Here is a 27,502-nt window from a genome sequence, read left to right as displayed (position 1 = left end):
TCTCCAATATTCAAGATTGCTCCTATTAAACTTTAAATGATGTGGTTTTATATATAGCTGGTGTTCAGAGACTGGTCGTCATGGAAATAATAGATTAATATCAGGTAAGAGATAGCTAAAGAGGCAAATGTATAAAGTAAGCAAACTGAAAGCATTTGACACAGAGTTCAAGTGGCCATTTGTGTTAAAGCTTAACCACATATTGAAGTTCACACATTGACCTCAGCCTTTCTCGCTATATGAAGGAGGCGCTTTTAGTTAGACACACATCGAGAGAAAGATAGGGATGGCATACTTTCTACCGGTCTATCTCCCATCTCTGATCTTCACGCTTGGCATTCTGCTGGAAGCCAACGTGGCTCCTGGCTAGCGTCGCTAATGATGATTAGGGCTCCTGCTCCATGCAGCATGAAGATCCTGCGTGTGAATTATTAATATAGGTCATAGTCACAGCATCCGGCTTGGCCCAGCCCAGCGCCGTCCCAAGACTATCGCAATACATGGCCCCGCTTACCCACAGCCTGCCCCATCTGTCGGCCAGATTAACCCAGCGGATCACCTACACCGCGGTCCGCGCCAGGTGAGGCTCCATAGAAGGGCCCCGCCAAGACTCGTCCGCATCCGCAGCATCCTGTCAGCGATGCCTTTATCCATCAATTCCAAATCTTTAAAAGTTGTCACTCTCTAATGGCATAAATTTTCCAAAATTTCTGTGCATTTGCGATTGTAATAATGGCCTTTTCCATAAACACTTAGTCCCCCATGAGTTGTGCGGCACCCTGGGCTGCTCATTTACAGCAATTATATTTTCATGAGACAAGAATCTTAATGGGAAGAGTTTATGGTTCCTCATAAGAAACTTGCTTCCCGTGATGAATTGCATCCGTGTGTGTGTGTGTGTGTGTGTGTGTGTGTGTGTGTGTGTGTGTGTGTGTGTGTGTGTGTGTGTGTGTGTAGGCGGGTGGGACTGTTCCGAGTCCCATTTCAAGAGCCAAATTGCTTTCTCTCTGTTAATATGTGACTGTTGCTGCATTGAATGTCTACCAGCCTGGCTGAATGTCTAGGAGCCAGAGCACAGAGAGTGTGACAGACATGCCCTCTCAGCTGTTTTTTGTCTGCAGATGTACACACACACACACACACACACACACACACACAGACAGAGTCAGACTGCAGCTTCATGCACCGTTTAATGGCAGTGAATCAGCTTCACTCCAGTTCTGTCTAATTCTGCTTTTAAAAATCCCAGTTTTTACCCAGAGTAAACTCTGTATTGTGAAAACACCCTCACTCTAAAAGATTTCTTCAAAGCTGTCCAAAGAATTGAGCAAAACTCACCATGATCTTAACCTGACTCCTGCCCTGTGCGCAGAAAGAGTTAAGCCACCACATCAGCACCAGAAGTACTGAAAGATTACTAAAAAGATATAAAAGTGTGTGTCGTCTGTGCGTGGGTGTTGCTAAGTTGTTGATATCTCTGGTTACACTCGGTCTTTGTGTCGCCCGAAAGAGTTCTAGCTCGTCGAGTCAGAAGCTTCTTTTCATTGTGCAGCATTCGCCGAGAGCTGAACTCCCCAAGTGGTACTTCTACAGAGAGACAGAGAGAGGAGAAAAGGAAGGAAGAGGGCGTTGGGTGGGGAAGAAGGAGTGTGAGAGAGAAGGCAAGAAAGATACGACAACAGGGAAGAAGAGAGATAGAAAGAGGGGAAAAAGGAAAAGAAGGAAGGAGATGTCAAGTCTGCGCTGTTGCACTGCTCTCTGTGCCAACTCTAGAAAGTGAATTTAGAAGATAAAATAAAAAAACACAAAAGAGAAATGAATTATTAAATATCCATCTGACCTCAGCTGGATCAACCTCTTATCAGCAGAGCATACACATACACATACACACAAGAGGACAGATTCTTAAACAGATTTTCAAAAAAGACAACAAAAAGAATCCTAACATATTAAAGGTGCAGTTCACCCAAAGGTCTCAAAAATACAATAAATATTTTTTCACATACCTCTCGAGCCAGGCAGGCATTTGTCATTTAATTTGGTTTGGGTTGGAGTTTAATAACATTTTATTGAATCAGAGTACAGTCTCGAACATGCTTTTCAAATCTTTTTTGAATGCCTTTTCAAATTTTATTCAATTTAATTTTCAAAGCCTGCAAATAACATAGCTTATAAATGACTAAAATGAGCTTTTCAGGCAAAAAAAAGTCTCACGCCCCCTTGTTTCAGGTTCTTCAATGTGAAGTTTTGGTGCTCTTTGTCTCATGTAATGATCAAGTGACTGTGGATTTTGGACAAGGCAAGCAATTTGAAGACTTAACCTTGTGCTTAAAAAATAGCTATGAGCATTTTTCATTGTGTCATTTTATTGAACAGACAACTAATCAGTTAAAGGAATGCATGTCCCACAAAATGATCATTTTTCTATTCATGTCTCACCTTATGTTGCACTAATTTTGTCAAGAAAACTTTTTCTTCTATGCCTCTGGTTGAGCAAAGACTCTTAAAAAAAAAAAGAGAAAGTCTTGATGAACTCAAGTACTGGGGGTCCATGTTTACCAACAGAGAAACTACATAAAAAATATATTTACAAACTCTTGCAGTACAATCCAAATCTCATCTATCTAGTCGTATGCTCAATATGTCCCAAACACATGCATTTTCACGAAAAACATAACATTTAAAACACATAAGATCTTAAACAGTTAATTGAGTAGCTCTGATCAAATATGAACCAAGATTCTGTCACTGTCACATTACTTGTTTACCTTTTTCTCTGTTTTCTATGGTCAATTTCTAAATATTTGCATCTTTCTACTATATAAAGGCCAGTTTTATGAAAAGACCATCTTTCCAGCAGTGAAATACCTATTAATTGCTCATGAAAATAGCCCTGATATGAGTCATTCTTTGCCAAGATTTTTACAGTAACTGTTGCATCCTCTACCTAATGGAAAAATGATATCTGCCCTTTTTATAAATCTGTGGAATTCTTCAGAAAGTTAAATTTCTCAAAAGTAGAATAGTCAAAGACAAAATCAGCAACAAAAAAAATTGAAAACATAGCGTTGTATCTCCACTATGCTTGTAAAACTCCATTTAAGAAAGCTGAAGAAACTGACCCATGGTTGAACCTTACTACTGACTTCTGCTCTAGAGAATGTGTTTTATGTCATTTGGAGGAACCAGCCCTTTAAATTCTTGACTTTACCACTTTAAATGAAGTTGAGTGAAGCAGACAGTTGCAGAGGTATGGAGATACTTCTGCAGCAACTGGGTTGGTCTTTTTGCCCAGAGGATTTCAGTTTTTCTTCTTTTTGGTTAGACATGAGCCGCTCTCCACATTTAACTATCCTCCCCTCTGTTTGAACCCCTTCAATCCCCCCTCCGCCCCTGCCGCCCCGGGTCTATTTATACCTCCGTCCCTCCCTCAGCAAGCCTAAAACATCCTGGTCATCTCTAAAACACCACCACCATTACTTAGAGAATGTCTCGTCCCCGCTCCCCTCTGCCTGCTTCTACTTCTGCAGTGTCTTTTCTTTTTTTTGGTAATTTCCTCTGTTGTCGGCAGCTGTTGCTCAGCACCGCACCGAAGTTCAGCCTGCGGTCACGGACAAGTGTTCCAGCGAGGAAAAAAAAACTTTTTTGATAGGACTTTTTTTTTTCCCCCCCACACGTATTTCCCTTTATCTTGCGTTTTACCTCATATACATGCACGCCCCCCCCCCCCCCCCCCTTTTGCACTGACGTTGCTCCCCTCTCTCGCTTCTCTTTATCACTGTCTCACTTTCACTGTCTTTCTTTCCTTTTGGTCTGTCTCTCTTCCTTCCTCTCTTTTCTGTCTCTGTCTCTCTTCCCTGCCTAATCCTGCCTGCCAGGCATCGCTTCATGGTTGTTAAGCATTTTGCTCTGTTTTGCTCTGTTGGCTCGGCACAATGAGACCGCATGTGGAAGACATGTTTACACCCCTTCATGTAAGAATCGGAGGGAGTGGGAGGGAAGGTAGGAGACAGAGAGGAGGTGGGATCAGCGAGAGGGAGGCAGAAATGATGACAAAAGTATATATAGTGAAGTGAAAGGAGAGGAGGTGGGATATAGAGAGGAGGCTAAAAGAGGAGCAATAAATGATGAAAGAAAAAGGATGGATTAAAAATCAGACAGACTGAGGGAGAGTGAGAGGAGTGTGACAAAAAGAGTAGAAGAGACACATAATGAGAGAGAAAGAGGAGAAAACACAGACTAAAATAGAGAGAGTCCATCTTGGTGGCGAGACAGCGAGTATGACAGTGAGTCATAGCAGAATAAAACGCCACGCAAGCATATGCTGCTGTTGAGGAGCCATCTTTTTCCAAAATGGAAACCAGTTATGATTTGCGGGTAGAGATGAAAAAGAAAAAAAAAGGCGAGCAGATTAAACTGACTTATTACAAACAGACGGGGTGTAATTACACACCAGAGGAGGAGGCCATTTGTCTTTGGTTGGTTTTTAGAAGACAAAGAGCGCTCTGTTTCCTCATTATGTGTTTTAGATGTTTTAGTCCATTTAAAGTTTTTCACTTTACCTCAGAATTGGTTTCTTGGTAAGGTGTGAGATGTGGCTGCAACTACTTTTACTAATATATCCAGTATCATTTATCTTTTGCATATTTTAATTAGTCTTTAAAATGTCCCAAAACAATGGAAATTTCCCAGAGTTTGGACTTGACTCCTTAATTTAAACTAAGAGAACTCTTTATGCTGCTTCATACAACGATATATTAGACAATAGCGGGCTTTAAAATACGACTGCAACTAGCTTGTGTTTTCTTTTTAACTTATTATTTTTACCATTATTCTTTCTGTCTATAAAATGTAAGAAAAAAATGAAAAAATGTCCATGATGTAGGAATGAGATGTGTAAAATTCACCCATGGGGGTCGCGATCAGGTTCCCACATACTTTTGTCCATTTAGTGCTCAAGCAAAGAGTTTCTTAGTCTTCTTTTTACTATACATCGATCTGGATTAATAAATTGATTCAGCGATCAATAATACGATATTATCCAATGTATGTTTTCATCTTTAAGATACACTTTTGTTTTGAAATTCCTACATTACCTCCGTGTCACCATTTTCGTCCAAGCACACCTCCTTCCTAAACCTTCAAATTGTGCTAGCAGCCCAGTGCCAGGCAGGTATTAGTGAGAAGCCTAGAAGAAGACAATGGGGGTATTTATTGATGTCATCTCATATCAATCACAAAACCGTGAATTGGATCAAATTGACTTTGCAATATAAGCAGATATATTATCATTGTCCAAATAATCGATATCACATTGTAATGAAACATATGATTACAATGCTAGTAATAACATGTGTCTTGGGTGGTCAGATAACAAGTAGACAGCACAAAGTACAAGAATAAGTGATCCACCAGGTCACATTGTGAGCAGATCACTCAAAACAAGAATCAAATAAAAGATCGGCACACTGTATTAAAAGCTCCCAGTAAATTTTAATTGTGTATAGTTTCAATCAAACAGAGATCTTCGTCAGGCATTTTCAAAGGATTTTAAAATGACACAATTAAAGTTTACTAGGAGTTTTTAATACAGGGTGCAGATCTTTTGTTTGATTCTTGCTGTGGTTTGATTTTTTGATCCAGCACCTTTAAAAAAAAGTCCTTTAGCTGTGCGCGCCCTCCACCTTGCTCGATCATATCAATCAAACCACTTGCCTCGGTGGTCAGGGACCCGTTAGACCACATATCTTTCGTAGGGTAAACACTAATGCTTGATGCATCCCCCAGCAAAGTATACATCATCCATGCATGGTGTGGTGGTTGTTTTGGTGACCACACACTAACGCACTATAATTTGCCCATTTTACGATGAGTTTGACCAAGTTTTGCGAGACCATTATCCATCATTTTGCCCTGTGGAAGGAGACGCGTTAGATTTTCCCGGCATTTTCCCTGATACCTCCAGCTATACCAGCACAATGTAATGCTAATGTAACTAGCAAGCACCCATTTGTGTTGGGATCGCTGAAACACATGTTGATACCAGATATAAATAGGCTCTTAGAGTCAAACTCTCAAAAAATTACACACAAACACTCTTTCGTACTAGAGGTGGGTGAAACTGACATCCAGTATGATCCCAGGATGTCTGAGTAACCCCAACAGATCAAGCAGCTCCAGTTTGGATGCGTCCCATGTCTCCCAGAGCTTCCTGTGTTCCACCCACAGTATCCACTGCTGTCTCTGGCTGATCACAGCAGCCACCGACAGTTTGCAGCACATATGCAGCATACTTTTGGGAGGTGTCTGCTACCCCGACTGATACTGAAAACCTACTTTAGAGTTGCATGTTAAAATCGCCTCTCCTGTGGGGGTGAGGGAGGAGGGAGGGGGAGGTTGCCTGTTCTATCAAATGAACATGTGCCAGGAAGCATGCAGACAGACAGAGAGACAGACAGACAAAAGCCCACTCGTTTCTTCCTCCTCCTCCTTTCTCTCATCTCTTCCGTTTTGTTCTTTTTTCCCGCCGCTCCGCTGTTTTGTTGTTCAGTCTCTGAGATGAGACACAAGACGCCACGCTTTGTTGTTTGTCTGCCTTTAACATCTGTCTGCCTTTACCACATTCTCCGTGCACCTCTATCTCTTCCTCTGCTGACTTTCTCCCCTCATCTGTCCTTTCCCGCTCTTATCTTTTTTCCCGTTTCCTGTCTGTGTCCAATATCTGTGTCACCTCAACCTGAGCTATATTTTCTTTATCTTTATGTTTTTTTTTTTGTGACTCGGTCCTTTTGTGCAACTTTGGCAGCTTTATGCTACTTCTTTTCATTTCTATTTCTTTTTTATTCTCTTTTTTCTCCGTTGGTCTGTTCAGCCAGACCTCAGCATGACTTTACCGTTTTCTGCCTTCAGCAGCCTGTGATGTTGACCTGTAGAGAAATGAACACTGCAGAATAATTTTCATAACCCCCCCTGCTAAGTTAACAAAGATCTATGAGTCTGGAAGGCTGGCTGAGTTGCTGATAGGAGTCAGCAGGGTGAGATGGCTGTTGTGCACGCACATGTGCTCTCATGTGCATGTGCAAGCTGTGTTGGCTTCTTAGCAGGCGTGACAACGGGGCTGGTATTGTTTTCACTCGGGATGTCAGGAGAACAAATACTTTAGGGTACCAAGTCGATGCCAATATTCAGAATACGTAGGTACCTGTGCTGCAATTCTTCTGAATCTAACACGGTGGCATGTAAGCCTACAAGTGTTAAAGTCTGTCTTTGTATGCCAAAGGAATAAGAAGAAGAATGAGTGTTATGTCCTAAGGTTGGTTACATTTCCATGACTGTCAGTCATCAACCACTGAGCCTGACATTGTGACTTTGAAGGTCTTTTGCATCTGATGACGTATGTTATGTCATCCAGCAGTTTCGTTGGCTCTTGAACTACAGGCTGTACTTTCATATTGCTCGCCACCCATGTTGCGATTATAGACACAATAGCCACTTATACACAGAGACCGTGCCATAGGGCCACAACAAGTCCACCCCTCATACCGCACCCACATTTTTACACAGAACCAATTGATGGTGTCATCATTTCACTCCTGTGTGTGAAGATACACTTCATCGCATTCAGCGATTAAAGGAGGCATGACGTTTTAACACAGGAGGATCTGTGTCTGCGTGATATACAATATACATGTCGGCAGCACTTAATAAACAATAATAAAAGCATAACATGTCAACCATTTAACTGACAGCTGATCTCGTCCTCTGCTCGGAGGGTGAGTAGCTCCCGAGTCTCATTGTTTTCCCAGTTTGTGGACATTTATGGCAGTGTAAATGTGGCTAAAGAGTATAGAAGCAGATCAGAAGACAGACCCACCTCTCTCTCTTTGTGTCTCCTTCTCTTTCTTTTTGTCAAACTCAGACAGAAATCTGATCAAGCAATAAAACTAAGCAGTGGCGATCAAATATAAACCAGGACTCGGTCACTGCGTTGCCTATTTCTCGCATCAGGTGTTTTCAGAAACTTGTTTTTTTCCATACGGTTTTACTCAAAAATGAGATCATTTGTCACCAGCCAGCCACCATTGTGTCAAACCGACGAGTGTTTGCATTACTTCACCCAATACCAGGACCATTTATTAGCCTTGTATGGTGCAGTGCATTCTGGTAGTTTTAGGTTTTCTACCTCTTGCGCAAAAGCCAATCTCACAGTCCTTTCTCTCTTTTTTTCTGGTCATGTAGCACCAGTGTAAAAAGTATGTGTGTCTTTCTACTGCAAAGACAGCCTAGTTTGATGTGATGACCGTCTTTTAACTGGTTAAATACTTTTTTTAAAAAGTAGCAATTTAGATTCATCTACCAGATAAACTGTTGGCTACCAGATGGGCAAACCTTTTTAATCGTCCAAGTTATTTGCTGCCATCGCAAGGATTTGCCACTGCTTACATTTCCGGTGACTTTTTTATCATTTCACCTCAATATTACCTAAATATTACAGGTTCAGGCATGTGGTTAAAAAAAGTGACAAAGCAGCGTTACAACAAGTTATTTATGACTTACAGTAACATTGCTTGGGACAATAGTCCTCCTTCCACCTTCTTTTCCCGTTTCACTCTCTCACACACACTGAGACACACAAATAGACCGTTGATTGGAGAGCCCTGTGGCCCTGTCTCAGTCCTGTCAACTGTGCTGCTATAATGTTTGAAGTTGGTGGTTTGCAGTGTTTTAGGTGGTGGATTAACAAATATCTCTGCACGCAAAGTTCAGTAACAACAAACATTTTAAATATACCATATTAAAGGATATCATCTGTGATCATTTATAATGTTATTTCCAATAAACTCCATCTTGTTCCTTTTAACAAAAAGACAAATCTAGGACATTGCCAGACCTACCCTGATAGTGGTTTTTAAATGTGATCTTGTACATGAGTAGAACATAATATCAATGTCAGCTGTATCCATCTGTCTGTCTGCCTGTTGGTCTTTATATGCCCTTGGGTGGTATGTGAGTTTGTATGTGTCCTGTTGGCTCATATCCTCCCCCTGAGGCCGTCTCAGCAGCTTGCTACCATGTGTCTGTCTCCTCTGACTGCTGCTGCTGAAGAGTTTGATGATGATGACGTGTATGTTAGCAATGAGGCTAACAAAGCCTGTGGTCGCCAGTCACTGTCAAAACTCTGCTTCCAGTTTAAGGCATATTACTGCACACCTCTCGTATCCTAATCTGCTCCAGGTTATTATGGTCTGTTGGACAACACTGTCTGGCGTCCCCCACCCCGCAATTCCATTCATTGTCATCACAGTGATTGCATCATTTATCGCCTTGCTCCTTTAGCTTGTTGCGGTACTTGTTGGGCTTTGGGTGCAGGCTGTTTTTGTTTGTTCAGACTGATCACCTTCACTTTGCGTCCGACAGTCATTTGCTTCCAGCATGCTTAGAAATAATGGACCAGACGGCACAGTGTCCTTCAAAATAATAGTTGTAATGCTCATCACCATCAAGCAACTAGACAAGCAGAACATTTCTCTATAGAAAACTATAAAGAAACTATAGTTTCATATTTTACTTTATGGTTTATTTTGTTTATGCCATCTGATGAGCACTTTAAGTCCATCTGCGTGGCTGAGGGGATGTCTACACAATGTACGGCACCAAAACAAACAAACATGGAGGAGATGGAAAGCGACACTGAAAATAGGGATTTAGCACAAGGCACTGACACTTGTGTCAGCATTTTGTTTTTCTTAGTTTTTATGAGTTTTTATTAGTTTAATTTGTTAAACGTTGTTGTAACTGTAGTTTATGTAACTTTATTTTATGTCAGTAGCTACTTTATTTGTAACTATAGTTCATTTAATCATTTTGTATTTTAGTGGATATATATCTTGTATCACGATATAGCCTAAAAATATTGTGGCATTATTCTGAAGCCATGTTGCCCAGCTTTGGGGTTGGGCAATAGGGCTTGAAATTGTCTCAATATTTTTAGGATATTTTTAGGCTACGATGCACAATATGATACATAATATATATCTTAATATTTTGAAATCTGCTCTAAACTACTAAAGACTACTAAAATAAAAAAATATAAGATGAACTACAGCTGAAGTAAAGTTAATAAAGTAGCTACTGTTATAATAAAGTTAAATAAAGTCCTGTGATAATAAAATAAGTAAAAGTGAAACACTGGTGCTTTAATTTTACTTAACTTTAAAGACTCCAGTTCGGCCAAAGTGTAGATGTTTATTCTGTGAACTTGAAGCTTGTGGTCAACATTTAGATCTTAGCAGTTAACAGGAAGTTGAACTATAACCACGGAAACAGTTCTCCTGTTAATATATTTTTAATATTTGCAGGTTGCACTGGTGCTTCATGGTAGCAAAATGAGACAGAATTGTCGCGACGGGAGCTCTGCTGATACAGATAGACACACATACCGTCCGCTCATACTACTGTTTAACTTAGTAACTTAAACTGTTACAGTGGCCCGGTAAACATGATCATTTATTCACACATGCTTCACCTGCTACAATGCTATCTCTCTGAAGAAAGTGGTCTGGATGGGCAGAGGAGTGTGCGTGACGTGTCATGTTTTGGTTTTTTTGCGTGTACATTCATGAGTTCAGGATACATTTCACATCTCCAAGATAAAGCTTTTGTTATTTTTTAACCCCAAAAAATCCTAATTAAATAATTTTTTATAATAATACTATTTATATTAAGATGTCACTAATAATAATGGTTTGTCTACATTTCAGGCACAATTTGTACATATTATATGAACTAAATGACTTTCACCACCCCCATTATTGACTGTTTTCACTTCCTGATTCATGCATTCAACTTGAATTTATGTGAAATAGTTTTGGCAAATTACATTTTTTTGTGCTTACTCTGTTAACACTTTATAAAATCAGTTGCGTAGCATATTTATTTTCTGCATTATATGCAATTTCAGGATTTAAAATATATATTTTATGTTTGTCCCCATGTGTCTTTGAGTGGTAGAGAGCCAAAATTCAGGTGTGAGTGTCGTGCTGGTGGCTTAAAAACACGACTTGACATTTGATGCTCGATGTTTGCAATATAGTTGTTTTTTTATATCGCACGTGGAACAAGCCACGATTCATTGAGAATATTCGATATATCGCCCACACACCCATACACATACACATACACACACACACATACGCACAGATATAGAAGCAACCCTGTTGAAGCTTTGAGCAACTGCAGGCAGAGCTCTAATCATATAAATGTACCTCAACCCCCGCACACACACCCACTCACACACTGACCCTGGCTGACCTCGGTCAACACCCCACACACACATACACTCGCTCTCTTTAACCCTGACATTTGTGACCCTCCAGTCTGGTTCAATCACTCAGAGAGAGTGTACTCAGTTCGGCTTTATGGCACTGGGGTTGAGGGGGGGGGGTGTCTAGACACTATCCTGTCTGTCTGGCTCTGATAATGTACACACACACACACCTGAGCGACTGGAGGCCACCTCTGACTGCTGGCGTGTGTGTGTGTGTGTGTGTGTGTGTGTGTGTTTATGTGTGTGCGAAGTGACATGTTGAGCCAGTCGCCGGTCGGCTGTCTCACCGTCTAAATGAATACTTAAACACTGCTCCCCTCTCTGCTTTACTGCTGTTCATGAATATTACATCATTGGAATATTGATAATATTAGACTATATTGTAATATTTATGATATGTTATCACAGAGCTTGCTGTTATTCGTATCTTTGTTCATGTTCTATTCATGCACATGGAGATGATATGGCTACATTAGTCCTTTTTTTTCAGGAGCCAAAGTGGGAATTTATTGCCGGCTCAGCATTGGGTCTCATCATTATGGCCTACCTCAGCAATAATCAAACTTAATCTAAAGTGTGGAAAGGGCATTTAGCAATAACGCAAATGCATGTAGAGTCAGAGTTCCACTGAAATATATGTGACAAGAGAATAAAACCAGTCTTGTGCAAAACTTTTGCAATAAATTGTCTCTGCATGAAGGTTTTAATGTTAAATTTTGTTCATGCAAATGTATGGTAGGTTTTGGGAAACTAGTTTGTCAGTCAGTCTTTCTGACATTAATTTCAGCAGCATCATATATGGAGTAGAAAAGTGGTAATTAAACTAATAACTGTTTTATGGTCTTATTTTTAACCTTTTTATTCCAGCAAAGCACTGTGTGACCTTGCTCTTTGAAAGGTTCTATATTAAAGAAACTATATTTACTTACTAAAATGTACATGTATAATATTGTAGAATGAAAAAAGAAAATAGAGAGATTTTTAAAGCAAAGTAAAACTGCTGCACATAGCTGTATATATTTGTAATTTCTAATATAAACATTGACTGCCAAATACTATTAATTATCAGATTTTTTTTGTTGTCTTTCATAAAAAGGGTAAAATCTTTGCATTGATTTCCTCAGCCCATTGCCCTGCTCTCTCTCTCTCTCTCTTTTTATTCATTGGACCACAAGTAAGAATTAGCAAGCTAGCACACTGAATGCTTCCTGTTCTTCACTCCCCACCACTAGGACACTATTAGCCAGGAAGACAGACCTTTGAAAGCGGCTATTGCAAATTAAATTTAGGAGTGCAAATCTCAGCGCAGGCCGGCTGATTCTAACCTGCGTAATGGCAGCAACAGAAAGTTTGCTGATCTGGCAGAGAGTCTGTGCTGGCTCAGTTTGAGTTGCCATTCAGGCCACTAACGTTCCATGTCCTTGGACCATCTTCCATTTTCTGCTTTGGTTTTGTTCATCTTAAAATGGATATGATATTACATTACTCATATTACCACAATAAAAGTAGCAACTTCTTTCCACCTCCACATTTTGAATTAGGTAATTTTACATATAACCAGTTTCTATAGAGATTTAACTTTTAATTTTTAATTTATTTATGTATTTTTGGTTAAAATAACATGGTACTGGTCCAGAAAAGTGAGCCTTAAAATGATGAGATACATTTTAATAGTATTTAAATTATTTTGTAAAGAAAAAGCCACAGCCATACAAGCAGATGCTGAAATGTCTGGTTCATCTTTGACCTGCTGTACTTGCCATGGCTGTGCACACAGTTTTCCTTTACATTCTGGCAGAAACAAACTACAAAAAGAAGGTGCTGCTCTGTCATAATCCGTAATTATCGTTTCAAGTCCTGTCATTGAATGTGTTTGCACGCAGTTTAGCTGCTGGTTTCTCAGGTTCAGAAATAAAAAAAAAATTATATGAGTAAATCATGGCAGAATGTCTCCAGTCATAAAGCACAAGTTAGAAGTAGCCATCAAATATGAATCTTGATTTTTTAATCCCATTTAGTCTCTGTGGTGGAACACAGACGGGCTGTGTGATTCCCCTGTGCTTTGTGAGTGAAACAAGAAGGGATAGATGGATGAGGAGCAAGAGAGAAAGGGAGAGAGAGAGAGAGAGAGGGAGGGTGGAGAAAAGAGACAGAGCTGTAATTGTTTGTTCTCTTGTTGCCCCGAGTCCCCATAGCATGTCTGGCACCTTTCTCTCTCTGTCTCTCTTTCTGTCTGTGTCAGTGTCTCTCGCTCTCTGTGCATCTCCCTCCATGTCTGACACACTCATTACACCCTTCTCCCTCTTCCCTCCTCTGTCACTCTCATCCTCATTTCCTCCTCACTCCCATTTCTTTCCTGAGATACCTGTCGAACAGGCTGAGCATCCTACACACTGGGGCATTTATGACTGCTGCATTTTAGTATTTACTGTATCAACTAAGATATATTCAACAAATATATATATATATATATTTACCAGTAACAGTTCTCAGTTCCTGTCAAAATGTCTCAACCTGTAAGGTAAGGGTTATCTAATGTAGACGAGACCCACCTGGTAAAATAAAGGAGTCCTCATAGTTCTAGAAGCCTATTTCCAAATGAGTCGAAACCTGATTGAATCTAACCCCCAGCAATCTCGTCTGAGCTGGCGATACTGGGTCCAGTCCATTTCAGTGTGCTGGTACACCGCTTAACACGAAACGCCGAGGGCCGTGTCAGCCAGTATCAGCAACCACTAAACTGTCAGCTGACAAAACAAACAAAAACATCAGCCTACAGGGGCTAAAGCCATGGTAGCTCTCCTAGTCGACAAATAATTATCTGCATGGACATTAATGTTCACGATGTGATTTTTTTTTGTAAGGCTGAATCACATCCATCAGTTCTCTGTCCTATCGATCTCGCTTGACTTGTTTGTGTTTGTATGTGCCATGTGCCTGTGGTGACGTAAATGTTACTTTCACCACTGGATCTGCCAGCCACAAAAACTGTTATGTAGTGTGCAGATTCCATCTACTCGTCGCACTGTAGGCGTATGCCGGCGTGGTAATGGTGTGGACCACTGTTTGGCTGGAGAAACAACGCAACTTCTGTTTTGTCTTGCAGAGATAGCAGTCTTTCTCTCTCTAAACATCTTACATTTTTGTGTTAATATGGCATAATGTGATTGCACAGATCTATGTTCAACAACAAGAGTTATGTCCACCTTTACTGATTAGAATGCATTCTTAAAAGCTGAATAGCCAATGTTGCTCTATAAGGGCATGCTCAAACAGTCTAAAATACAAGTTCAACATTGAAAAGAACTTGTAAAACTACTTCAGCAATCTCACAAATAATTTGAATGTCCACAAGTTGCATAAACTTTGCAAATGAATTGATTTATTTAAATAAACATTATTATCAGTGTCTGCCACATTTACATAGCACTCTGTAAAATCTGACAAGTTGATCGTACTTTAAATAATAATAATATAATAATAATTTCCAATTAAACATTTCATTTTTAAGTTGCAGCAACTTCACAATATTAAGTAAATATAACTAAACTTTAAGTCAATGTGACAATTAGATGTGAAATAGTTATATGTAATTACATTTTTCAAGGCAGTCAGTTTCCTAGATTTTTTTTTAAGTTAAATCAACTTTTCAGGTTTTATAGTACAGAGTGAGCTGTCATAACTTAATTATTCTGATTATTAACGTACATTGATATCCATAAATGAATCCCCAGACACTGCAGCAAACCCTCTTATATTCTTATATTCTAATATACACAATGAGATTTACTAACAACCTGGTATGTTCCCTTTTCTGTGGTCAGTGATCAGATGTTTGGAGCATTATCTGATTGATTGTCATTGCGACTGTCGTCTTCCTACTTCTCCGCTCTGACGCTTTTTCTCACTTGCATTGCTGTTGCTAGTGCTATTTGTAAGCAGGTGTATCTGCTTATCCACAGTGCTGCTACTGGTGTGGTACTTAAACATTGCATATGCTGCAGCTGATGGTTTTATCTGCTCTGATTAAGTATTTCCACACTGTTGATTGTAATGCAGCACCTGACTGTACACACACATTTCTTTTTGCTTTTTGATACATGTCTGCTGCTGTGGCGCCCCACTCTGCACAGTGTTAAAGTCACACATTTAAACGATGACTTTTCATCAACTACAGCGCCCCCAGCTGCAGATCTGCTGTAGATGCATTATTACTGCTCCGTGCTAAAACCACAGAGGAACCATTAGTTTACAAAGACTAGTGAAAGACTAATGATTTTGATAGTCGACTACTCTGGAAAACCTCTAGCTCTCTCTGACATGCACACGCACGCACTCAAGCACAAACACTGAAACACAAACAGGCCCCGTCTCCTCAGGGTTAAGCATCGCTAAACTAGTTCAATATTTCCATGGAGAGACTGACTGACTGCAGTAATGGAGGGGAGGCTGTAACTGGGCTGATATCTGCTACATGCTGTGTCACATGCAGACACACACACACACACACACACACACACACAGTGGTTGAGAGAGACTGTTGCTGCCAGGCAGATACCAGCCGTCTAGACGTTACAATGCACATCTCCCAAGGGAGGTAGAGATGTGTGTGTGTGTGTGTGTGTGTGTGTGTGTGTGTGTGTGTGTGTGTGTGTGTGTGTGCGCACCTCATTTTTTCTCTCCCTCCATCTCCCCTAACTCGTTCTGTCCCTTCATTACTGAACTCTGTCTCCTTCCCTCTAACTGTGCCAGTCTTTTTAAGTGTGTGTGTGTGTGTGTGTGTGTGTGTGTGTGTGTGCGTGCGTGTGTGTGTGTGCGCGCGGTGCGTGCATTTGCTTCCTTTCCCTGCTTGTCTCCTTCTATCTCTTTCTCTCTCTCTCTGTGCCATCGTGTGTGTGCGTGCGCGTTTGGTGCATGTGTGTGCCAGCCAGGTCGCTGCAATGGCGCCCCAGCAGCTCCGGGCCTTGTTGATCACGGCACCGTGCCCAAGGGTTACCATAGCAACGGCAGTGGCAGCAGACAGGGCTGTGTGTGTTGAAGGAGGACTGTATATGTGTGTGTGTGTGTGTGTGTGTGTGTGTGTGGGCCCAGTGTGGTGGGCAGCAGGCTGTGAACTCAGCAGGCCTCTAGCTGGGCTGGAGCTCTCTGGGTAGCAGGAGAAGGACGAGCAAGTTGGAGCAAAGAAAGTGTCCTTTATTTTGGTCTTTCTGTCTCTCTTTTTACTTTATACATATATTATAAAACAGGTTTATAGTTCACGGATATACTACATGTCGAAGTAAAACTACAGATTGAGTGCCCGGGGCTTTGGGACCTGCACAATTATGCAGCAGTCGCAGCACTTCCTCTATCAGTCGCGGAGGAAGTTTTGATTGCCAGGTGTGATTGTGGGAATGGTAATTTTTTTCATGACTGAGATGTAGCTCTGGAGTGCAGCAGGAAACAGGAAATGACTGCAGAGGAAAAAGCCAGCTGGAGGGTTTGTTGAGCTCAGCTTTGGCTACGTGAAAGAAAAAAAAAATCCACCTCACTTTCTGCCTCCACATTATGCCAAGCATTTTAGGAGAACACGCAAATCCCAGTCATTTCACTGTCATTTCCATCTGTTTTCTGCTGTCTCCCAGAGCAGCGCCCCAGTCAGGCTGCGTTTTTTACTGACGGGCGTCTGTTGCAGCAATTCCACAAACTGCTGCTTTAGCTCTTGGGCTTCGTGCTGCTCGGCTGCAAGATAGGGTTCATAACAGCTGAAGCTTGAGTCGGATAGAGACAAGAGAGAAAAGGCATTTCCTCTGCTGGTGGGAGTAGCTCTCCTACTCTAAATTAGCAAGCAGCTAGTGAGCTGTTCCCCTGTACGCTCAAGCTCTGCTGTCAGCACACATCCACTTTCAAACCGGAATACGTTCACGTGGTTTGGGACAAAAGACTTCTCCTTTGTGCAAACTGAACAAGTCAGGCCTGGTTTTTCTCACAGAACCGTCGAAGGTCATCTGAGCATAAATGTTAAGTTTATTGAGCAATAACAATGTTAGAGGCCCCAGCTGAGTGTAAGCATTCTCTATAGATAACCATTAGCCTGATTTTCATTTCAGGGCCAAACAGGGTAGCCTGGACGCCCTCATTAGTCACAGAGTTTTCCCCAGCATTAACTATTTCTGTTTGCCAGCAGGAATAAATTTGTGCAGTGTGAGTTGGTCCAAGTTAGATGGAACTGTGCACTAAAACAGGCTGTTACTAAGCTAGCAGGGAAAAGTTGACAGAGGCAGATAATTCTGTGCTTTTTTTTAAATGAGTGTACAAAATAACCTGTGGCTCTCACAAAAACAGTGTTTATCACCCTTAACAGTCCTGTATATAACTCATTTTCAGGTTTATTGCTTTGTAGTTCCAGTGAATGCAATGAAATAGCAGAGATAAATATCTTAAAACCTAAAACCAAAACTACCGAAATGACGAGATACCATAGTGAGAACATGTCGGTAATTTGGGTTAATATAATAAATGTTCCATTACAGAGTGATAACATCTCTTGCATTTCTGTCTGTGTCCTCAGACAGTGTTGTGCTCTGACAGCTTTTTTTTCCACTGGCAGGTCCACTGAACTGTGTGACCTGCCATTGGCCTCTTTCTCTCTCACACACACACACACACACACACACACACACACACACACAAAGGTCAGATGTCAATGGGTCACCGTGTGTGCACTCTCTCTCCTCACTGTTTACTCTCTGCCAGTGTTTGGCTTTTTTAAACAGAGATTGGGGACGAGCTACTGTGAGGGCTGTTGGTGTCTGATAAGGCTTGCTATCACCGTAGTATTTTTCGGTACTGATCAAAATGTGTCTGTTGTATAGAGTATCAAAAAGTATTGTAAGCTAGTATTCTACATTTATATCCAGCTGTGAACCCTTGTTGGCTGTCATTCCTCTACCCCCTCACTTGATTTCCTGTCACCCCTACCCTACTGACTATAAAAATAATGATAATATGTAAAGGAAAAGTAACATTTTGGTACTGGTGCTGAAGCTAAGGTAGTATTTCAGCACAAATTTCAAGTTATACCCAACAGTAGTCTCTAATGACTATTATTATTTTAGTTCCCTACTTTACTTTCAACTTCATCTTTCAACCTCAAACTTTATTTTGAAAGTTGAAGTTGAAATTATAGTAGGGAGCTAAAATAATAATCTTGTGAGACACCAGGGCTGGGTATATTTTCCACCACATTGTTGCTGGTTAAGGAAGCAGATTCACTTCCTCAGCCACAAAAACGGCTGCAGTTAAATAACAGAAGTGTCTTGAGAATTGCATGTTAAGCTATGACTACTAATGATACTATCTGGTGGAAGTGAAAGAGCCAGTTCAGTAGGTTACAGCCTATCTTTTATGAGGGGAAACCACCCAAAGGGCACAAAAGTTATCAAAAGATACCTAAACACTTTCCCCCATCCAATTAAATAAAAAGTACTACACTCGAGCCAAAAACCCAAGTCTGCAGGCAGCACTGCTTTCACCACAAATATAATATTGATTTGAATATTAAACTCAACCTTCAATAATAACGATAGATAATGTAGAGTCATTTATTTTGACATCATGGATTCATGGGTAATTATTCGTTTCATATGAATGCAGTTTGTCTTTGATAATACTTTGTTGCACATGCAGAAATTTTTTAGTCATTGAAAATAGAAAAACACTCAAAAATAAAACAATTATTTGGTTTGGCAGACCCCCTGCAGTAAGTCTAGGGCCTCCTAGGAGTTGCAGACCCCCTGTTGAAGACACAAATTTTCGGAGAATGACTGGAATAACCCAGTGCCAAGTAGTGTTAAAACTTCTCCAGTCAAACAATATCTGCATTCAATCCTTTTTGTACCCAGCTCCAGAAAAAACGACTATTTCTATGGCTTTGCTTGAAGCTAATTACTGCAAGCGTTCTTTGATTTAACTCAAACTAGAAGTTGACAGATCATCGGCCTGGCTAATTATAGGAGCTGATATTTGGCATTTTGCCGATTATCTGTATAAGCGTTTAATGATTGCCGATAAAATTAATCAATTAAAAAGTACAAAGGAACTTTTACTTTGTAAAACCTTAGGGAGCTATTTCTTATTTATTCTTTTTTTTAATTCAAATTTTCAGTTGACTTTATTAAAGAAAAATGCTGGAAACTTTCTGTAAATTATGTTAAAAGTGTCAGTTTTAAGTGAACATTTGCTAAAGGTATTTAAAGTTTTGACATTAATGTTTGTTATAATTCCAATTCTAAATATTGTCAGAAAGATTTTCTTTTTTATTGTAAATGCATACCAGTTCCAAGTATCGGGTATTGGTCTCATTAGGTACTTATAATTGGTATCAGTATTGGCCCGGAAAAACCAATATTAGTCGACCCCTAGTGCAAACTGAGATGTTCCCACAACCACAGGAGCTCACAGTCTGGGGTGTGGTGAAGTTGAGCACACGTTATTTGACCGTCAGCAGTTAAGCTCACGAGATGGCACCACAGCATTCAAAAATATGGCCCTGCCACACACTACACACATGACGTACTCTATTGGCACTGGTATCACTGTAATGGTATGGTATCTTGTTAAATTAACACAGCCCTATAGACAACCTGAGAGGATATTTGATCCCTAAGATCCTTGTTCTCCAGGTTTATCCTTTTTTTATGTTTGTCTTTTTATCCAGCAGACTACTTTCAGTAAATAGGTGTGTGTTTCTGAGTTGCAGCCAGCGTCTGCACATAGTTTGAAGGAGTAATGCAATGGTATTGTCTGAACGGTCACTTTCACATGCTTTAAATAAACTCAATGGCCTCTCTCCTCACCACGGCAGGAAAAAAGCGATGGGCCGGCTGGCTTGCAATGCAAATTATTCAGCCTGTTGAAGGAATAAGGGTGCTGCAGACGCCGGCCTGATATTGTTTTGACAAGTGGATTACTGTTGTAATAACATCAGACTGGTGCTGGTAATGCAGACTGCCAGCACACACTGATCTGTGGCCTGCGCCAGAGTCAGTGCTGTACACTGTGTTCTGGAGCGTCTGAACTGGGTGGATACTGGAGTTCAGGCAGGACAGGCCGTCCCTTTTTTTTGCTGCTTCTTTTCTCTCTTCTCTCCCCTCACATCCTTCCTCCCCTCTCAACTCCTCCTCCGGCTTCCTTCCGCGCCGATGTTCAGACGAGAGGCCGCTTTGCTTTTTGTTTTTGCTTGAACTGTAAAAACATCCCCACCTATACTTCAGAGGACAGCTCTGAGTCAGGCATCTGGTCCGTGTGGCTCTCACAACAGCAGAAAGCAGCGTATGTGATATTTATGCGGTAGGCTTACAGAAGGGCCGGGTTGACTTGGTTTCCCAGAAGGCTGTTCTCTGAATGAAATCCTCCCTCAGTCCCCTCCCTGTGGTGAGCACGCAGGCCTGGGCTGGTAGTGGCTCAAGCTAGCTCTGGATGGCTCCTCAGTGTTTGGCTCCTCAGTGCTGCAAAACATATTAGAGGGGCCAAGTTATGATGAGCAAGATAGGAATGAATAAAAGATTGTGTTTGCTTTGATTTTATCAGTCATTGCTTTTTGCAGCGTTAATGTTGCAATATTAGTCTGTCTGTCTTTAGACTGCCATGAAAATTGCACAGACATTCTTGGTCCCCAGAGGATAAACCTAATGATTTCAGTCATCCCCTGGCCTTTAATTGAACACTGCCATCAGGTTAAATTATTTTCTCTTTTTCAGCAAAGTATTTCAAGAGTACCAGATATATTGGCACAAGTTTGCACAGACAATCATGGTACACTGATAATTAATTCTAATGACTTTAGTGATCCTCTAGCTTTTTCTTTAGCATCACCATGTGAGAGAGTGAAATGGAGTGAAATGTCTTAAAAACAATTGGATGGATTGCACTGAAATTTTATGCAGATTTTCGAGTTCCCCTCTGGATGATTTGAGATAAATTTGATCCCCTGACTAGCTGCTTGCGCTTGGTAGATCAGTGAAGGAGTAGTGTGCATCAAGGTAGCTAGCGTTAGCTTTAGCATTAGCAGAAACATTGGGGAGGTTCAGCCAAACATGTTTGAGCCTCATTCAGACCCAGAATCACATGAGAAATCTGTTGTGCACCAAAATTGGTGCCACATTGCACCAAAAATGTTGTTTGCTAGTTTGCTAGCTTGTTAGCTTGTAGGCCAACTGGCAGTGGCTGAGACAGAATTAAGGTTAATAATAAGGAAATAAGGTTAATTTTGTCTGGGTAATGATCTAAAGTAGCTGGGTGATGTGGAGAAAATATCACAATATTTTTTAAACTAAATTAAACATTTGAAATTACTGTCAAATGTCTGAGAAACAGTTATAACAACAGTATCAAAAAAATGACTTGCATTGCTTGATTCCTGTCGAGGTTACAATAAATAGGCCTATCAAACATCAATTTTGTCTGAATGTCCCAGTATTTACTTTATTATTGGGATAATAGCTGCAACCATAGAGGGACTTTGACAGTTGTCTTGTCATACATTGTGCCACAGCAACACTAAAACAATAAAGCTGTGTGTGCATTAATACACAAATTGAAGCAGTTATTTAAAAGTAACACAAAAATCTCTTTCCCTAGTAACTTTCATTTGCAGTAATTGCTGAAGTAATTCAATTACTTTTGAGAAGAGTAAGTAAGCACTGTAACTTATTGCTCGTAACAGTAACTTGCGTAACACCGCACTCATAAGTAGGAATTGCTTAGCTCTCAAAGTGACGCAGGGGTTCAGTAGACATGCAGAAACCAGATGTACAGGGATTTTGGTGGTTTTCAGAGCACTGGTTCCTGTAATGTAACTTAACCTCAGCGTCTCTCCCTCATGGCATGTTAGGTAATTTTTTTGGCTGGACAAGTTTTTTCCAGAACCCTCTGCTTCTCTCCTCTCATGTGTGGTTGATGACATTGCCAGAGGGTCATTTACTGCCGTTGTGGTTCTTCATCTTCGCTTTCTGCACTTTGTTGTGTGAGAAATGGGCACTTTGGTATTGTTGTTGCTTCATCGTCCTCATGCATTCATTAATGAGGCGGGACTCACTCATTTGTTTGACACTTCACCACCTCACTCATCGCCTTTCATCTCGCAACCGAAAAGTTGTCGAGCTCGTCTGCCGTTGTTGTTTCGCGTTAAGCACCTCATTCCTCCGCTCTTTGGTGGTTGATGTCGGTTGGTTTTACTGGCTTTGGTTTCGTTCTTCTCAGCATTTTTTTTTCCGCCCTCCATGTGGTTTGCGCTAGTTGGCCTCCTTCCTCTCAGTCTTACCCCACCCCTCCCCTGTGGCTGCTGTGGTGTGGGCAGAGGCAGGTTTGGGTGGGTTTACGTTTCAGCTCAGGCTCGACATTAACCCACCCTAATGCAGACGAATAAGCCGGGGAGGATTACTGAGGCTGGGAAGACTGGGAAAGGTTGGGTTTTATTGGACTAGACTGGTCCCTGCCTTGATTTTTTTATGTGTTTCCTTCACGTTTTCAACTGTTTTTGTAAGAATGCATGATTTATTTTGAACTTACATCAGTCCTATGTCCAGTGGTAATCAAATACATGACATTTTCTTCAGATTTCTTTTTAATTTTCAGAAATTATCATCTTGTCTTTACTTGATCACATCCTAATTGTATCAAAAACTGCCATGGTGGATTGTGGGTAATGCACTCGAAAAATTGCACATTTTGTGGAGGAGGTGTCCGCCAGAATCGAGGCATTGTAGCTCAAATAGCTGAGTGAACATTGTGTCATTGTTCTTCCAGAGCTCCGCAAATACACAAGGACACAAACTGTTTAAACACGCCACACACAGACACTACACACACAAATAAAGTGAGTGTGTGTCCAGCAGTGAGTAACGTATGAGTCAGAGGTCAGACTGGGTGCCAAGACCAGACAAGGTCAAGACTTCTGCTCAGAGCGAACCAACGACTCACAACGAAAGACTCTCAAACTGTAGACGGGGGGGACCAAAAGTGGGAGACAATGAAGAAACAGAGTGGAGAATGATGGTGGTTGAGGGAGGAATGCAAGAAGAAAGAATTGATAAAGGCAGAAAAAGTTGGGAGAGTACAAAAAGATAGTTGTTACAGATAAAAGACTAGGGTGGAGGGACGGGGTTAAAGGAAAGATGGAGATGGGGGCAAGTGGAGATGCAGGAAGTGTTCAGAGACAGAGTGGGAGGACAAAAAAAAGAAAAAAGGATGAAACAATGAACAAGAGCGGCAGACGTGACTGTAAGGCAGTGATCATTGTCTCCCAGCGGTGCCCTGATCTGGGAGGCCAGGCCCAGATCAGCGCTGATGCTGGCATGTGTGTGTGTGCGTGTGTGCGTGCATGTGTTTGTGCGTGCGCGTGCATGTGTTTGTGCGTGCGCGTGCATGCATGTCACTGTGTGTTGTTTGTTGAGGACAGTAACACCACAGTTATTCAGTTATCTCGACAAAGAAACCACTGTAAGCTGGGACAGACACCAGAGTGTCAACACTCATCTTTTCTGTGATTTTCAGCTTTTGTCTGTAGCTTCTCTTAACCCCCCCCCCCCCCCACACACACACACACACACACACACACACACACACACACACACCAAACTCACTTGGAGTTTGACCTGTGCTACCCCCTGCTGGCCAACATTAGTTATGGCAGTTAGTCAGAAAAGTGCTCAATCAGGGAATCTTTGCCTCCTTAAAAAGTCTGAATATTTCAATTTAAAACATTGTTTCACAGCTTAGAAAACAAAAAAAGGATATTTACTGTTTTTAGCTTTTGATTATATTACAAGATAGTTACCAGCTTACTTTACCCAATTGTCATGAATTGTAGAACGCTGTTGTGAATAGGACTTTTTAAAAGTAGACTTTTCTGACATTATTGTCGGGTATACAAGAGTAACAAGCTGAGCATATTCGAATCTACTGCCTTTAAAAATTTCAAGTTTCTTAAAGGCAACAATTTGCGACTTTTTACCCCAATTCCTACAATGAAATCCATTCAGTAGCCTGTTCTGAAGCTTTTGAAGGAATCACTGCGTTCCTTCAGGTCAAATATCCAGCAATGGTGGATTTGCAGATGTTCACATTTTAATTTTTAAAGCTACAGTTTCTAACTTTATGAAAATAACTTGTCATTTTTCTTAAAACTGTCATTGTTATGTTGTTGTTAAATGCATGGGACAAATAAATTGTGAGAAAAAATCATGTTCCTCCTCCTCTTCCTACTGCTTCTGATGGCATTTTCTAGAATTCACCACGGCTGTTTGAAAACAACCAATCAGAGCAGAGGAGGCTCTAACTCAGCTGTCAATCATGTCCATCACTGCTCTTAAACAGGCAGCACTGCTCAATTATGAATTAAGATTTTTTTTACTGCATCATGTATTTCTCACCTCAGGTGTTTTCAGAAACACATTTTAGTGTACTGTTTAGCTGTAACGTGGAATGTTGCTCAGGCCAGTAAGTGGTGTTTTATTTTATTTCTGGAGACTTTTTCCAACATGGCGGCCAGGTCACAAACGTCTTCATTTTACAGCTAAACAGTATACTAAAAAAAATGTTTCTGAAAACATTTGAGGTGAGAAATAGGCAGTGCATTAACAGGCTGCCTAGTTTGACAGTTTGACTGCAGTTCACCAGCAATGATTGACATGATTGACAGCAGTGTGAAAGACTCCCCAACTCTGATGCACTACAGAGGAACATATTTTATTTTTTGCAGATTATCTGTCTCATGTACCACTGTGTCGACGCAGTGACAGCTTTAGCAAATATGACTAAAAGTTACCAATTGCAGCTTTAAGAATTTCTTGTTATCAGACCGACTGTTAGCTTTTTAGATTACTTGTCAACATTCTGGTAAAGACAGAGAGAAAAATGATATTTTGTGAAAATATGATTTTTCTCGATACATTGCTTTACTGTAATCCCAACATTTGAATAATTACTTTTCATTCAGTCTTTTTCCTGCACAGTTTTATACTAAACAGCCTCAAAGTAGAAATAGTGCAGATGTACCCTTTGTGCAAAGACACTTCTTATTTGAAATGTACATTTTTGTGTTTATTTTGCAGATGCACATCTTTAGTATAAACGTTTGATGCTCATCCCCCTTCTCTCCTTCTGTGTGTTTGCGCAGCTGAACTGGAGTTTGTTCAGATCGTCATCATCATCGTGGTGATGACAGTGATGGTGGTGGTGATCATCTGCCTGCTCAACCACTACAAGCTCTCCACCTGGTCCTTCATAACAAGGCAGAGCCAGGCCCGCAGGCACGACCATGCCCTGCAGCAGGTCAGTAACACTGTGTGTGTGTGTTTGTGTGTTTGTGTGTGTGTGTGTGTGTGTGTGTGTATGTGTGACAGACAAAGAGATACTGTTTGTGTCGGGATGTGTTTAGTTGCTCTGGCAGGGCTGTTCTTTCAGCCTCCTTGCCAATAACATTTTGATCTAAACTGATTGTGAGTGAAAAACTGTGCGCGTGTCTGTCTGTTCATCTGTTCTCACTGCATGTCTGTGCTGCGTAGTCTGTGCGGCAGTACATTTCTTTTATTTCGGAAGCAGGACAAACATAGCTTACCAGTTTGTTCCCAGTAAAGCTGCGCTGAGCTAAATGAATCTCTTTATCCCAGTCGGAGTCTCTGTCCCAGTTTCACTGAGGTAACAGCTTTGCTCCAGTCTGTTAGGTGAACTTGCTGAATTGGTTTCTTCAGAGCCAGACTCTGTCAGGCCTTGATGTTTAATTCACTACAGTGCCGTCTAGACAGCAGCGGCTCTGCCCCCATACTGACATGTCGGCACTCTGGGACAAATACACACACGTAAAAACTTGCATATGCGCACATTGTAAAAAATAGACTCAGGTACTGAATGCAAAATTATTGGTGCGTTGATGTTTTCCAGCTTCTTAACCAGTACATGAAAAAACAGATGAAAGCTTTTGTATGCTTGGTTGTCCCATTACAGATTATTTATATTCAGCTAATAACCTCTCATCTTGTCTTTTTCATCTCTCCTCTCACTCTCTGCTCTGCGCCATCCAATCAAAACAAAAAATTATGCAAACAGAAGCAGACACATCGCAAAAAAAATGCCATAAATGCAACATCAGAAACCAACAAGCCGACAAAGCCCTGCGGCAGGGAAAGTGCAATTTGGAAGAATAGCCGGTGGCCTTTGCCCCATACAGACATATAAACTACCAGGATTTATGCATGTTTGTCCTCCTTTTCATGTTGCTTTTTCCTCTCTAAATATTGTTGACTGTGCCACCTCAGAAAAGATCCTCAAGTCAAATGTAGACGAAGCAGAACTGCAATTATTTGATAGTTGTGTTTTTTGTGGCTTTCATCCTGCTTATTTTTAAGACAGCAGCCGTCTGCCTTTTGTTGTCCTCGCTCCTAAACAGTGCAAGATTTTGGGTTTGAAGCCATCAGGCACTACGTAGCATTGTTTCATCTTTTGTGTCCTCATTAAGTTGTTACTTTTGGGTATTTTATTTATTTTTTACTCTTTATCCTTTTTTGCTAAGAGGAAAAGTTTTTTGGATGACAGTAAATCTAACACAAACGTAACACTTTGTCAAATACACATTAAATGTTCAAAAGATTAATTCATCACTTAAAAAAAGTTAAATACAGTAACTTCTCATGTTTGTTCATAACATGAGTGTGAAAATCGCTCTATAGCTCAAACATGAAATTGCTTTCATCTTTAGACAGGTAAAGAACTATCTTCAATCTTAGTGCCACCTGGGATCTTTTAAAAATCTGATTCTCATTCTTTCTTGTTTTTGTTTTGTCTGGATGTGTAGGATGGGTGTCTGTGGCCTTCAGACAGCAGCTCTCGACAAGGTGCCTCGGAGGTAAGATCATCGCCGCACTCACTGCTATTAAACCCACAGCCTGGCCGAGTTCACTGAGAGGACACAGACGAAAGTACGACTATAGCTTAAGTCGATGTTTACAGCCTCTCAAAAAAATGCATCTAGTGGCAATGCATGATATTTCATTTTTGCCGATATCCAATATGTCGATATTTGCTCACTCACTTTGGCCGACAGAGAACATCCAAGTCTCCCCTGTTAACGTATGACCCCTACTCTTATCATGAAGGCTGACTTGCAGATGCAGTTCTAATTCAATGCTTTTCAAAATG

The 27,502-nt window shown here is 40.8% G+C and overlaps 1 protein-coding gene across 2 annotated transcripts in view; it reads left to right on the top strand.

Annotated features, from left to right (window-relative positions):
• LOC121945193 (low-density lipoprotein receptor class A domain-containing protein 4-like) overlaps nucleotides 1–27,502 on the top strand; it is a 127,913-nt gene that overhangs the window by 84,185 nt on the left and 16,226 nt on the right. For both annotated transcript variants that reach the window (XM_042489246.1, XM_042489245.1), the window contains exons 2-3: nucleotides 25,485–25,639; nucleotides 27,159–27,209. In XM_042489246.1, coding sequence (XP_042345180.1) covers nucleotides 25,526–25,639; nucleotides 27,159–27,209 — 165 coding nt within the window. In that variant the 5' untranslated portion in view covers nucleotides 25,485–25,525. The remainder of the gene's footprint in view (nucleotides 1–25,484; nucleotides 25,640–27,158; nucleotides 27,210–27,502) is intronic.

The sequence above is a fragment of the Plectropomus leopardus genome, chromosome 7 (assembly GCF_008729295.1).
Source record: "Plectropomus leopardus isolate mb chromosome 7, YSFRI_Pleo_2.0, whole genome shotgun sequence".
NCBI classification, from domain to species: domain Eukaryota; kingdom Metazoa; phylum Chordata; class Actinopteri; order Perciformes; family Serranidae; genus Plectropomus; species Plectropomus leopardus.
This window is presented reverse-complemented; position numbering and strand designations above follow the sequence as displayed.